This window comes from Notechis scutatus, chromosome 4 (assembly GCF_049901735.1).
Source record: "Notechis scutatus isolate UNSWTSFEM ecotype Mainland chromosome 4, rNotScu1.2, whole genome shotgun sequence".
Classification (NCBI taxonomy): Eukaryota; Metazoa; Chordata; class Lepidosauria; order Squamata; family Elapidae; genus Notechis; species Notechis scutatus.
The window spans coordinates 31,194,618-31,209,263 of record NC_142012.1 but is presented as its reverse complement, the minus strand read 5'-3'; the positions used below and the strand labels follow the sequence as shown (position 1 = coordinate 31,209,263).

The 14,646-nt window shown below is 36.8% G+C and overlaps 1 protein-coding gene and 1 long non-coding RNA gene across 5 annotated transcripts in view; one reads left to right on the top strand and one right to left on the bottom strand.

Annotated features, from left to right (window-relative positions):
* LOC148130688 (uncharacterized) overlaps nucleotides 1–4,294 on the bottom strand; it is a 37,948-nt gene extending 33,654 nt beyond the window's left edge. Inside the window, exons 1-3 of one of the 2 annotated variants that reach the window (XR_015749595.1) lie at nucleotides 4,127–4,294; nucleotides 3,243–3,368; nucleotides 1,593–1,693 (exon numbers count right to left, since the gene is read on the bottom strand). This is a non-coding gene — a long non-coding RNA (uncharacterized LOC148130688). The remainder of the gene's footprint in view (nucleotides 1–1,592; nucleotides 1,694–3,242; nucleotides 3,369–4,126) is intronic. The other variant, XR_015749596.1, reaches the window with a different exon arrangement.
* Nucleotides 4,295–4,414: 120 nt separating this feature from the next.
* SCOC (short coiled-coil protein) lies at nucleotides 4,415–7,189 on the top strand. Of its 3 annotated transcripts, none has more exons than XM_026668827.2 (4): nucleotides 4,415–4,537; nucleotides 5,450–5,515; nucleotides 5,596–5,679; nucleotides 6,424–7,189. In XM_026668827.2, exons 2-4 carry the CDS (start codon nucleotides 5,494–5,496, stop codon nucleotides 6,564–6,566), a joined length of 249 nt encoding a protein of 82 aa, XP_026524612.1. In that variant the 5' UTR covers nucleotides 4,415–4,537; nucleotides 5,450–5,493; the 3' UTR covers nucleotides 6,567–7,189. The 3 variants fall into 3 exon arrangements, with proteins under 3 accessions (XP_026524612.1, XP_026524610.2, XP_087819242.1); XM_026668825.2 differs by having other exon boundaries at nucleotides 4,451–4,541; XM_087963116.1 differs by having other exon boundaries at nucleotides 4,462–4,549.
* The last annotated feature ends 7,457 nt before the right edge of the window (nucleotides 7,190–14,646 follow it).

Here is a 14,646-nt window from a genome sequence, read left to right as displayed (position 1 = left end):
AAGGTAAACTCATTTATAAAAAAATGTTATCAAATTCTCTCCCATCCTATTTAATAAACTAGACTTGTATTCATGCATTTGTTTGTGCAGAGGATTAAAGAGCAGTTAGTTGTAGGAAGGGCTTTTACTTCCCGAAATACATAGAGTAATGCTTCAATCTTCATGTATGTGAAGAAACTTTAATTATGCATGGCTGAATACTGTTCAGTTAACGCCTTTAATTGAAAGCAAAAACCCTGCTTTTATATAATTTAGATAGTTATTTTTAGTACTTTCAAAGTTAATTAACAATAAACATAAGTATAAATGAAAGTATGATATTTCATTGAAAAATATTTTGATATTCTTTCATTAAATTAGATTTTAGAAAAATAAAAATCAAAAGGAAAGGAAAAGAAATAGAAACCTGAAGTTATATAGAACACTTTTACTATGGTTCTACATTTCAAATGCAGGATATCTATGGAATTAAATGATACAAGCAGTAATGCATATACACCGTATTTCTCTCTCCATAAGACGCACTCCCCCCCCCAAAAAAAGTGGATGAAATGTCTGTGTGTCAGTGCTGGTCCTTTGGTGAATAGCAGCTGGGCTGCCATGGCGGGATCGTTTTTACAGCACTGAACTCCGCTTCTTTTGTCTTAGTTATTACCCCCCTCTTCTGTCTCTTTTCCACAGTGCACGAGTCAATAAGCAGAGCTGGCACATGAGAAGAAACCTATCCGTGGTCCTCTAAGGCTCCATCTGGGGGGGGGGGTTCCCCTTGTTTTCCTCCTCTAAACCTAGGTGTGTCTTATGGACAGATGCATCCTATAGTGCGAAAAATACAATAATTGCTTAGTTTCCTAAAGAATTGAATTAAATCAACTGGAAGGAATTGAACTTGTATGTCCAAATATCTATTTTGGCTGCTAGTCTGGCTTTCAAAACAGAACATACAGCTCAGGAGAAGATATGTAATCTTTGTTATGTTCTAAAAATTCACTTTCAGGAATTAAAAACATTTTAACTGTGTATAATTTTTTTTAATCTGAAACAAACTGCTTGCAACAGTTCTGTCATTTATGTGACAGAAACCATGTGCTCTTCAATGGAGCAAGATGACATCTCCTCACATGATTCTACACTGCCATGGTGAAGCCCAAATAACAAAAATGTACACCCCTTTTTTGTACAAGTGGGGATGGAACAGGATTTTGGCATGAAGCTGAGGGAGAAGAGCTAAGACAATATGTTGCTGCCTGGCAACCAAGCACTAATTGTTCTGTGGAAGAAGGTGTTCTCTTCCCCACCAACACCTGGCAAGGCAATATGGAGAGGACAGTTCAAGAGATAGCAGCATTAGCATGGGCATTCATTCACAAGCTGCAAAGGACCTCATGCAGATTGGGGAAATAAATGCACTTGTCTTAGTGGAAAGAAGCAAAGAATCAGTACTGATGAACTCATCAGAGAGTTACAGGGTGACTTGTTTGGAGCAGCTGCCTGATTTAATAACTGTTCACAGTTATGACAGAGATGAAAAAGTAACTTTACAACCAATAATTTTGCAACTCTGTACACAAAGGAAAGCTGAAGTAGGATCATACTTGCAGTTTCACTTAGTGACTGGTATATTTAATGACTTGAATTGTTATTCCCAATTGTGGTACCAATTGAACTATTGCTAGTAAACATTGTGGGGTTTCTTCTGAAAAATATAAAAAGATTACAGCAGTGATCCCCAACCTTTCTTATGCCGCGGCCCGGTATCCCCAACCTTTTTATGGCGACCGGTACCGGCATTGCTGGCGCCGCCATCTTTTTGATGAAAAAGTGCTTCCGGTGACCTCACCGAAGCACTTTTCCATCAAAAGATGGCGGCGCTAGCCGGATGAGCTTTTCCGGGTAGAAATGGCTTTCTACCGGAAAAGCTCACGAAAACTAACGCCATCTTTTTGATGAAAAAGTGCTTCCGGTGAGCTTTCTACCGGAAAAGCTCACCGGAAGCACTTTTTCATCAAAAAGATGGCGGCGCCCAGCAAACCAGCGGCCCGGTAGGACTTGTTCCACGGACCGGTACCGGTCCGTGGACCGGTGGTTGGGGACCCCTGGATTACAGGACAAATCATTCTGGAAAGGCAACCTTTTCTGTCTCAATTTTGCTCTCTAAAACAGAATAGCCAGCCTAGTCAAATTATAGTACAAGTAGTCCTCGACTTAGGACAATTGATTCCAAAATTTTGGTTGCTAAGTGAGACATTTGTTAACTGAGTTTTGCCTCATTTTACAACCTTTCTTGCCACAGTGAAGTGAATCACTGCAGTTGTTAAATTATAAACATGGTTAAGTAAATCTGGTTTCCCCATTGACTTTGCTTGTCAAAAGGTTGCAAAAGGGGATCACAAGACTCAGGGACACTACAACCGTCATAAATATGAGCCAGTTGCTAAGTGTTTGAATTTTGATCACGTGAACATGGGGATGCTGCAATGGTCATAAGTGGAAAAAACAGTCATAAGTCACTTTTTCAGTGCAGTTGTGACTTTGAACAGTTATTAAATGAACTATAGTAAGTTGAGGACTACCTGTATGTACAATATTTGCAAATTGAAAAGACTGGTAGGTAATGTCGCTTGTTAGTAAAATGGGCAGCATATACATTTAATAAAGAAATAAGATATATAATGCTAAGTCGTATTGTCCTAATTGAGCTATGTTAAGTTGTGAGTTAATTTTGGGAGAGATCACAAACCCATCAAGCTATATCAGTTCAGACAGAGGCTCACAAGAGAAAGTGCTGTTCCCTTTATAAAATATAAATATCAACATATAGACCAGAAGGTCTACTGAAACAACAATTTACTCTACTATATCCCCATCTAAGGTACCTTGGAGTAGCATTGGAGCAGACTTTCTCCTATAAGTACATCTAGAGAGAATACGGTGGCAAAAATAAATACTAGGAACAACATACTCCAGAAATTATGTGGAACTAAATGGGCAACTTCAGCTGCCACCTTCAGGTCATCATCACCAGGGTTGGTCTACGCCACAGCAGAATACTGTGCCCTGTATGGCTTAACAGCTGCCATATTAAGTTAGACCCAGACTCAACCACACCATGAGGATTATAAGCAGATGTATTAAAAGCATTCTGACTTGCTGGCTTCCTCTTCAGAGGCATATAGCACTGCCACCTTTACGAAGGCAAGATGCACTAGTGAGAGAATACAGAAAAATTATGAACTCACCCCTACCTGTGCACATCGATTTTCCTCACTTATCAGCAGGAAGACTGACATCCAGGAAGCCCCCACTGGCACTTGCACAGCATCTGCACAACCACCTTAACATCGATTCCCAATGGAAAACCAAATGGGTCGCTGAATGCCCAGACATAGGCAGACATATAAATGACCCCACAAAAAATGTGCCAGGCTTTGAACTAAAACATTAGCAATAGACAATCCTGAATCCTCATGACTCTCTATATAAATGAGGCATAGTATCCTCCCCACAGTCTGACTAGGGGTCCCACATCAAATTGAAGATCACATCACAACCAGCTATAAACTGAGGGCATATACTGGTCCAGTATCTGCTTTCCCCCCCCCCATATAAATGATGCTGAGCTTCAATGATTAGATGGCTAGACATTGGTATTTGAACATAGATCTTTTTAACATTTATATTTTATTGTGTTTTATTAATCTAGGTGAAACATTAATGTATATTGCTGGTCCATGTATGCTGTGCCATACACTAAATAACTACTTTCTTCTACAAACTCCATTACATTTCAGGTGTCCTTGCAAACTTACACAAATCTTCCTTCCACCTCCCAACTGACATCTCTGAACTAGCCATTATTTACATTTGGGAATACTATTTCTAAAGCACGCTCAGAAATTCAAAATGCAGCCGCTTCCGCCAGTTCGGAGTAACTCAATTGTTCGGGAACTCTTACTACAGGTGTGCGGCCTAATTAGGAAGGAGAATTAAAAGAAAAGTAACGGTCCCGGAGGTTTGCCTTCTTTCACCTCTCTATCTTCCTCCTGCAAAAACTGTACGCTTTAAATCCCCCCTTTTGGTCTTGTCCCCCACTCCCCCCCCCAAAAAAAAAACACGGAGCAACTGAAACCTGTTTTCTGGCGCGGCTTTTAAAGAGCAACAATTAGGACCACACCCCTGAAAAAAACGGGGGTCCGGATTTGAACAACCACTTGGCGCTTCCCTTTTTAATTCCCTTCGCGGAGCTGTCTTCCTCCGCAACAGCAAGCCGACAAGTGGAATGACTAGGAAGCGTCTGATGATGTCTCCCGCCGCTTATTGGTTCTACCGAGAAAAGCCATGGCTTTTTCTTCGGCCGTGATTGGTGAGGGCGAAAATCTCCTCTCTCTTAACGCCCGCCTTTTCTCCGATTTCGCTCCTCCTCGTTGTTTTCATGGGGCAAGGCGCGTGCGCTACTGGCTGGCCGAGGAAAAGATCGCGCAGGCGTAGTGGCGGCTTTTGAACTCGGCTGGGGTCGGAGTGCCAGGGTATCCTGTGGCAGGTGGGTAAGTAGGTGAGCGCCTCTTCGGCAGGTGACGAAATCGGAAGAAAGCAGGGTCGAGCGCGCGCTTCTGCCCTGGGGAGTCTTGCGGGTGCTGGGACGCGGCGTGGTGATGGGAAGGGAATTGGCCGGAGTGTGTGGATGATGGGTTGTAGGCGAAGATTTCTACCAGGATGCAAAACCGTATTTCCTTCTCTAAGGAGAGGGCGTATTTTCCTCCAAATAGAGCTTTGCGGTAGAAATGCGAAGAACCCTCTCGTAGGATCTGGTTTCAGAGCCCTTTATGTGTTGAAGAAAGCATCTCCCTCCACCTCCCTCCCTTCCTCTCTGGTAACAGGAGATCCAATCCAGTCTTTAGAACACAATTGCATTCATGACAAATTTGACAAAATTGAAGGATGCAGATGTATTACACTGACATAACAGTTTGTGTACAGTATAATGTGAATATACTCTGTTCACATTATACGGTACGTAATGTATATACTGTACAGAGTATTAACTGAAATTCCCCTAAAATATATTTAAAATGAGTTGAACCGCTAGATAATTACTCATTTTAATATTAGGATGTGCTCCTTTTGGCTGCAATAATATTTGCTTGAAGAATTGTTTAAAGTTTTAAGAATGTGTATATTCCAAAGATGTTATAAAAAGTTGGGAAGTGGATAGTTTTAATATGTGCAGAATTCTATCACTTTTCTAGAATAAAAAGTATACCTATTATTTGTCCCTTAGAGCCAGCATTTATAGCTAGCGAATCATTTATTTGTTTTGACATTCTTAATGGCTGCTGAGTCTTGCATTTTGAAGTTTTGGTAACAAGTGTTAGTTCATCTGAAATATTAAGCCAGAAAATGGTGACTCTGTGTATGTGCATACTATTGATATTATTTTCTGCCCTTCAAACAGAACATTCTCACAAGAAGCTGAGGACCGAAAGGATCTATTTAACAATGATGAATGCGGATATGGATGGTAGAATGCATTTTACTATTATTTAACTTTTATGTGTGTTATATATTTAACTGTTCTAAAGATTATGTATTTTTTATCAGCTGTTGAGACTGAAAATCAAATAGAATTAGAAGAAAAAACACGACTTATCAATCAGGTTTTGGAACTGCAGCATACACTTGAAGGTTAGTTTCTTAATTTAGATGTATAACTTCATACCAAATTATTTTAAAGATAGAATCTTATTAATAGAGAAAGTAAACTGTGTAAATATATTTGAATATTTCTTTTAATCTAGTGGGATAGATTAATAACATAATATTAAGACTAATATTCTTATATCATGACTACAGTATAAAAGCTGTGCTTTTTAAGGAAACTAGAGCAATGTGGTATATTTAAATGTGTCTGTCAGTGTCTTTTGACTCCTGGTAAGTAACTTAGATTACCACAAAGGCAGACAGATTAAGGAGTTGGGATATTGTCGTCCTTGATGGTTTTGGGATTCCAGTACTGAACAAGGATGTTGGACTAGAAGGCCTCCAACCTTATAAATCTATGAAATAATTGCAATAATTTCTGCTCCATTTATGGGTTCAGTTCAAGATTTCTTTCCAAAGTTTATTAATTAGTTGTGAACCAGAATATTGTAAAGATTACCTTTTTCTAGACAGACCTGCCCTGTTGAGAAATCTTTTAGAAGTGACAGAGGTCATAGGATATTTTTTATTTTGTCATCCTGACTTTGGTGTGCTCCACCTGATAATAGATTAGTTTTGGGATTTTTTGTAACTACGCACATACATTTATTGCATGGATTTCATTATACAATTGCCTTTGTATTTTTAATGACTTTCAAAAACTTCAATTTTAAAAAAAAATGTTTTGCCTAAACGTTGGCTATTAAAGACCTCTACATGTCTTTACAGATCTATCTGCAAGAGTAGATGCTGTTAAAGAAGAAAATTTGAAATTGAAATCAGAAAATCAGGTTCTTGGACAATATATAGAAAACCTCATGTCTGCCTCTAGTGTTTTTCAGACTACCGACACAAAAAGCAAAAGAAAGTAAGGCGCTGGTAACCAAACAATACTATTGTATTGCTGCTGCTTTTGTTTAATTTTAAATTACATAAGGCTACATAATACTCTAGTTTGTATCATCATTGAAGTTATGAAATTTTAATGTTAGTTCTAGACATTTTAATTTTTTTAACGAATTGGACAGTACAAGTCAGTAATGTCAGTTTTCAGCAACATAGCATAGAGAAGATATATTTATTACTACCACAGTCTGACTACAAGTGCTTTTGAAAATCAGTTCTGCTTTTATGGTTAATGTCATACATGGCCAAGTACTGTAATTATCATGGTTTTATAGTATTACTATTTGCTAGCAACATAATACAGTGTTGTGCGGAGTGGTATGAAAATACTTATTTGGAATGAATTATTTGCATGACTTCTGTTAGTTTTCAAAAAAGTTGTACATTCTCCATCTCTTCTGCATCCTCCAGGAAAATCTATTCTAATTCTTCCAGATGAAGATATAGTTTAGCTTGTTGAGTGGTGGAAGGTAATTCTTTTAAATGATGGTGTATAATGTATTGCTTGCAAAATTGTAAAGTGGAAAAAGAACACTCTATAGCTTGATATACCACTCTGGAATTAATAAATTATAATTTTAAAAATGTCTTAAAGTTCCTTTCACTTATTGGGCCAGTATAGTGTTGCAATTGATTTAAGTGTGTCCTGTTTACAAAACACTTAGTTGCATGGTAATATCAATTGTGATGATACAAGCTTGGGAAAAGTAAACAGTTAATAGATATATGTATGATTTTCACTAGTTACAAATATACTTTTACTGCATAATTCCTACTAACTTATAATCACATTTTAGCCCCACAGCTGTTTTGCCTTTCAATACTAGAATGAAATTAGGGTTTTTCGAGCATGATACACATCTCTACAAAAATACTAGCTACTACAAAGGTACACCAAATGTCTGTCTCTCTGATACACTTCAAGCAGTTAAAAGTAATAAGGCTCATATATTATATTACTTTTCCAGGATAAGCAAGCAATTTACTTAGATGCAGGTATATGCACAATGACATTTCTGTGAATATATCCAATAAGGCTGATAAGAAATTATCTAATTTTCACTAAAGGTGAGCTATAGGGAATCATTTTATTTTTGCAGACTGAACATGTTTTCGTTAGTCTGATGACACTTTGTTATCATTAAGAATGAAAATTGCAGTCTCAATGGACTTGGAAGAAGCAAGATTTTTAGAACAAGATGTGGAATGGAACGGCTTTGGATTTGATTGGGTTCTAACGGGGGTCTTTTTTGCCATTTTTTTAATAGTAGTTTAAGAATGATGTAATTTCTATCCTAAGCAACAGTCTGCTGTTTTGTAGATAGATGGGTATTTCTGTTTTTGGGAGGACATAAATGGTTCAGAACAGTATTATAATCAGTGCTCATTTAGGAGGAGGCCTGAAATAGGTAGGCAGTATCTTTCAATGAACTATATCTGTGTTTAATGCTTTTTTTCCTCTCAATGAAGCCCACTAGCAATAGCACTGGGTCTTATATCACAGTGCTTTACAGCCCTCTCTAAGTGGTTTTACTGAGTCAGCAATCTGGGTTCTCATTTTACTGATCTTGGAAGGATGAAAGGCTAAGTCAACCTTGATCCGGAATGAATCAAACTGCTGGCAGCTGGCAGTCAGCAGAAATAGCCTGCAGTACTGCATTCTAACTACTGCGCCACCACAGCTCTTACAGAAAGATTCTAGAATTTTTTTCATGCTATTCTATGAGGAACACGTGTTTGAAACTAATTTCACTTTCCTCATTTCCATTAACCTTGTAGTAAGTCAAATAACCTGCTTAACTAGTGATATTCCCCTTTCCTCCATGGGTGGGATGCAAGTACAATATTTCAGATTCAAAAGCAAACATTTAGATTGTGTAGGTTCAGAACTGATCAGTGATTAAGTGCCATCTTACCTTGGTAAAATGCATGGGGATTCCTTCAAATGTTCTCCTTTTACATCACTTTTAATATATTTGAGAAAAGTAGGAATGAGAAGGCGAACTGCTTGTGAATAGTTGAGAGTTAATGTAGAACATGCCAGGAATCATCTAGTCTTAGGGTCATGATCAAGAAACCTGAACTTAGAGACCCTTCAATAGATTAGCAGACACCGATTGCTTAGAATTGATCACGAGAAGTCTAGAATTTGGATTCACTGGTTTTTGCAACTTCAGTGGCAGCTAAAGTAAAGGACTATTTGACAAGTACCCATTTGCTCATAGGAATTGTTTGTATCCAGTTTCAGACTAATTTTGACAGCTAGCAATGTGAGGAAGTGCTGTCTAAAGAGGATTGTTAATGTGATACTGAGTTTAAATGTCATAGATGTGGTTGTTAGAGTGAACAAATCCACCACTGGGGCTTATGTACTAAAAATGTGCTATCTCAGAATTTATATTAAATAAATATTTTTTGAGTTTATTTTGGTTCATTCTGCTGCATCTTTGAAAATGTTACTTGGAAAATAAACCTTAATAAATATTGCAACTATTTTCCATGAAAGGTGGTAGAGTTAACTGTGTTTTGAGCATCTTGTCAAAAATACTATGTAGCAGTTATGAAAAATCTTTCATATAAATGCAAATTTGCGCAGAATTCAGCTGCAACGTTTTCATTTCAAACATTTAAAGAGTGAATTAAATGTGCCTCACACAGTTACAAACTAATTTTTGTGGCGATTGAGATCCCCAAAGAATATCCCTTACTCAGATAAAGGCCATACACTGATATACAAGCATTCTATTAGTGAAGCTTTATTAGAGATAAGACTCCCATTATTCTGCATATACGCATAATGGTGATTCTGTCACCTAAGCAGTGTTATGCAAATTGCAAATACAGATTAAGAATAAGCCAAAACTATGAAAGAAATGTGAAGAATGGAAAAGGAATAGAGCTAGATCTAGCACTATTCATACCTCTCTGTGCCTTTCTATCTATGGTTTTGCCACATCCCTGCATCATACACTTCATTTACTTTCTTTTGTTCTTTTAAACTTCTTTCTTTTTAAGAATCTCACTCCAAGCACAACTTTCTTAGCCTCTTTTTCTCTCAACCATGCAGGCGTATTCATTCATCTAATTCACATTTAACCCCCTCTCTTTTTACCCACCTGCACACTTTATAGGGGAACCTTATCCCCACTGCATACAATTTATTTTTGATTCTCTTCACACAACTCTTGGATCCCTGTAACGAAGTTAAATCAAAAGCAGAGAAAATGGCTAATTTCCCATTTTTTTAACATTTATGTCTTGCAATAGGCCAAATACTATCTTTCTCCTAGCATTTGAATTTGAATGCATTAAAATTTCTCCAACCATTTTCCTTTCTTTTATAAATATTTTATCTCAGAATATACATTAACCTATTTGCTCAAGCTTTATGCTGCAATAAGTAACTCCGTTTTCCTATTAACCGCAACTGCTTTAGAACTTCAATATAGGTAGTCTTGGCTTACAACCAGTCATCTATTGACCATATGCAGTCATAACAGCCTTGGAACTGATGCTTTATGGCCTGTAAAGCATTTCTGGCTGTCATAAAATGTGTTGATTCCTCAGTCACATGGGTGCATTTTGGTCACTTGGCAACCTGTTCACATTTATGACCTGTTGCCCCGTGATCATGTGATTGCCATTTCTAATTTTCTCTCCAGCAGGGAAGATTATAAAGGGAGGGAACGTTAGATTTGAGGTCAGTTCCCCCAGCATGTTTTATTTTTATTTTATTTATTTATTTATTTTATTTTTGATTTGTCAATCGCTTACAAGATAATAGGTATAAGTATATACATAGTTATGAATACATGAAATGGGTACATATAAGAAAAGTCAATAGTAGACAGTCTAAGGTTAAAGTTTTTGGGGTTTGGGGAAGAAACCACAGAGTCAGGTAGAGTATTCCAGACATTGACCACTCTGTTGCTGAAGTTGTATTCCTGCAATCAAGTTTGGTGCGGTTAACCTTGAGTTTGTATCTATTGTGTGCTCTTGTGTTGTTATGGTTGAAGCTGAAGTATTCATTGACAGGTAAGTCATTGCAATGTATGATTTTATATACCATACTTAGATCAGACCGAAGGTGGCGTAATTCAAGGTTTTCTAGGTCTAGAATTTCAAGTCTGATGGCATAAGGTATTCTACGAGTAGAGGAGTGGAGAACTCTTCTTGTGAAATATTTCTGGACTTTCTCAACTGTGCTAATATCAGATACGTAATGTGGGTTCCAGACTGATGAGCTGTATTCGAGTATTGGTCTAGCAAATGTTTTGTATGCTCTAATTAGTAGTGTGATATTACCAGAGAAAAAGCTACGTAGGATTAGGTTAACAACTCTTAATGCCTTTTTGGCTATGTAGTTACAGTGGGCTCTAGCACTTAGATCATTAGAGATGAGTACTCCAAGGTCCTTGACAGAGTTTGGATCATCAACAAGGTCTTGACTGTTAGGGATATATACCCTAGCAGAACGTGCAACGGCAGTCTAGCAGACAGGCAGATATGTGAGACAAAACGTTGTAGTAGCTTACACTCAGTAAGACAGATACACTGTGCAAGTTAAATAGTTTTTATTCCAGCAAGAGTTATAGCATAGTCAAACAGTCCATATGTCATACACTAAGTTCAGTCAGTCCAGGGGTTATTCAGTTTGCAAAGTCCAGTGTCGAAAAAGAGGTCAGTAAACTTACAATCAATCAGTCCAGTGATATATCTCTTTTGCAGTCAGAGATATGAAGAAAAATCAAACCCCTTTTCTTCTCTCAGCAAACACCTAGTTATCACCATCATTGTCAGCAATCCAGTAAAAGCCGGCAAACAGTGAGCTCTCTTGCTCCCTCTTATGGTGATTTTACAACCGCACCCAAAATACTTGGTTTACAGTTTAAAGTGATACATACACTTAAACTCACTAACATAGTTTATATATATTATTTTACCCAAACTAAGTTAGGTAACCAATGTTATCCCTAACACTATTCAGCTTGTATTTTATTTTCTGATTTTTTTTTGCCAATATGTAAGACAGAGCATTTATTTGTTGAGATTTGAAGTTGCCATTTGTTTGACCATTCTGATACATTGTCAAGATCTTTTTGAAGGGTAGCACTATTGTCTGTGGTATTGAACAGCTTTACATCATCAGCGAAGAGAACACAGTTGCTCTTAATATGATCACAGAGGTCATTTATGTAGAGTATTATTTATGTAGAGTATTATTTATGTAGAGTATTATGTCGAGAGATTTCCCCTCCCCCTCACGCAGGAAGAGAAAATTTCAGGGGCTCAAGGAACAGACCTCAAATTTGGCAAAAATGCTAGCAAACACTGGCATTCCAAACCTTTTTGGAATGAATGTCAGCATTCATCAATAGTATTTAAGTGAACACTATCTCCTCTTCTTGAAAGGGAAAAACACTGGCAAACACCAGCATTCTGAGCCTCCCAGAACAGTGTTTGCTAGCATTTTCACCAGATTTAACAAGTGCTTTGTTCAACAACCATGATATTGGACTCAATTGTGGTTGTAAGTGGAGGACTATACACTGTGTGTCATACTGTATTTGCTTCAAATATTTGGACTTTGAAGCAACACACAGCATACAATAATATATGTGTGTTCACATCCAAACCCAACAGTCCTTAGTAGGCTGTATATATAGATTGCTACTGAAGTAAGATTTAAAATCTAAAAAATTTAAGGACAGTATGATTAAATATGCAGAATTTATTTATTTTTTATTTATTTTTTAAAACAAGTTTTATTAATTTTTCAGAAACAAACAAATCATCATTAACCATTACATACTTAAACCTTTTTCCATTATAAATTTAACAAGTCAGATAAAACCTATAATTCTATTTTAAACCATTTCCATATAAGCATACAAAAACCTCTTATCCAGTTTCTCTTCACTTCTCTTTACTCTTATTCAATTTCATTATTATTATTTCATCTATTTCTTTCTGACTTGGTTACCATTATTCTCATTCTATATTTCTGCAAGGTTTTATTAATTCTCCCAGAAACATAAACACACAACACACAAGACATTAAAAAAAAAAAAGATCTTTTAGGAAAGTAACTTGGCCCCAGATATCTCTCTCTTCATGGACTTCAATTATATTCATGCTCATCTTACATGTCATTACTTATTTTATTTACCATTCTAAGTCTTCTATATTAGCTTCTCCACACATTTCACTCTTCTTAATTCTATCTTAATTAATCCATCTTAATTTGAGTCATTATATTTGTATCTTTTGTCCATTCTTTATTGTCCTTTTGTCTCGTTCCTTATAATAAAAAAAATTTCTCCTGAAATCACTAATCAGAGTATGATGCCTATCTCCCCCTAAATTAATCAAATTAACATTTAAATAACACCACCCAATACCCAATCCGATTCTGCTTGGTACGTTCTATCTATATAATAAATCCAAAATAATTAAACACATAGTTAAGCAGTAGATCTAAATATTGAATCTTATAACATTCCCATTGCCTTTTCCAAAAACAAATGCTATAATAAAAATTTTATAATAACATCAATACCATAATCTTATTAAACTCTTTAATTAAAACTCAATATTCTAAACCTTCCCTTTAATATTATTAAATTTTAAAATCAATCATTACTAAACATTTCAACATTTTGATCTCTTATCAACTCTTAAACCATTTTAGTTTTCTATTTCTAATACAATGCTACAATATCATCTTATGTACCTTGCAAAATCTTTTTTGAAGAATTTATACTTTACCCTTTATCCCTAAAAAAGATTCCTTTTTTCCCATCTAATTTCAAAAGTTTGTGGCTTTTCTCCACCTTTTTCCTTCCTTTCTTCCCCCACCAAACCTTTCTACCCCCCCTTCTTCTAGCCTCTGCCTTACTGGCTTCCCTTCTCTGTTGTGTTCCTTTTTCCTTTTGTTTACTATCATTATATTGATTTTGCACCTTATTTTTCTCCTTCTTAAGTGTTTTTTTAAATCTTAAGTCCTTCATTTCTCTTCCTTTCCCTCTTCCTTCTTTCTTGGTTAAATTCTGAAATTCATTAAAAATGACTTCTTCCTCTCCTTCTTCTTCTTCTGCTGTCTTCATCTGTTGTAATGTTTGTTGATAGTTAGCAAGCGCCATTTCTAAGAAAAGGAAGGCTTCTTTCAAACCATCTTTACCATCTTTTTTTGTTTGCTCATATTCTTTTCTCAGTTCCTCAACAGAAAAAGCCATTATAAATCTTTTCTTTTCTTTTCCCCTTCTTTCTTCTTGCAGCAACCAAGATATTTAAAAAATAAAATAAAACAGTCCCAAAGTTATCAATCAGTCCAAGCCAAGGCAAAGTTCTCACTTTCTCTTCCTGGGGTAGTATCAATCAGAAAAAAAGAAAGTCCAAATCTGTTTCTTAAAGTCTTATTGCAATATATTTCAGTCTTCAAGTCCTTAAGGCATCTCCTCCAACAAAGTCTTAGCATACAAATATTTTTTTAGTCCTCTCCCTTCTCACTTATCACTTAAAGCCAGTTTTTACCTAAAAAAAATAAGTTTCTTAATATCCACTTATTAATTCCGTAGGGAAGGAGAGTAAACTTTCCTTTCAGCACCACCAAGTTGCCGCTTATTTTCTCTTCTAGAAGGTATCATTCAGAAAGCCATAATTTCCAGGAGTTTTGTTAAATATATCTCAGAGTCCCGGGAACCAGAAAAACTTTCTCTTTTCAAAAGCTTTCTCCACTTCCTCCTGCGCATTCTTACCCGGCTGCCAGCTTCTTTGTGGCGGCCATTATGGACCGCCGCTGCACCGTCTTGGGAAAAGGGGGTTCTGCCGGCTGGGAAGGGGGTCTGCAACACCCCCAAACCTCACTCCGGATCCCCCTTATCTTCAGCCACCCCTGCAGGGCAGCCTTAGCTCCAGACCCATCCGGGTTGGAGCACCAAAAACGGCTAGCGCAGCAGGGATTGCGCAGTATCGCGAATCCCTGCCGCTTGCGAAGCCGACAAACCGGAAGTCTAAATATGCAGAATTTAATGGTACTGCAAAATA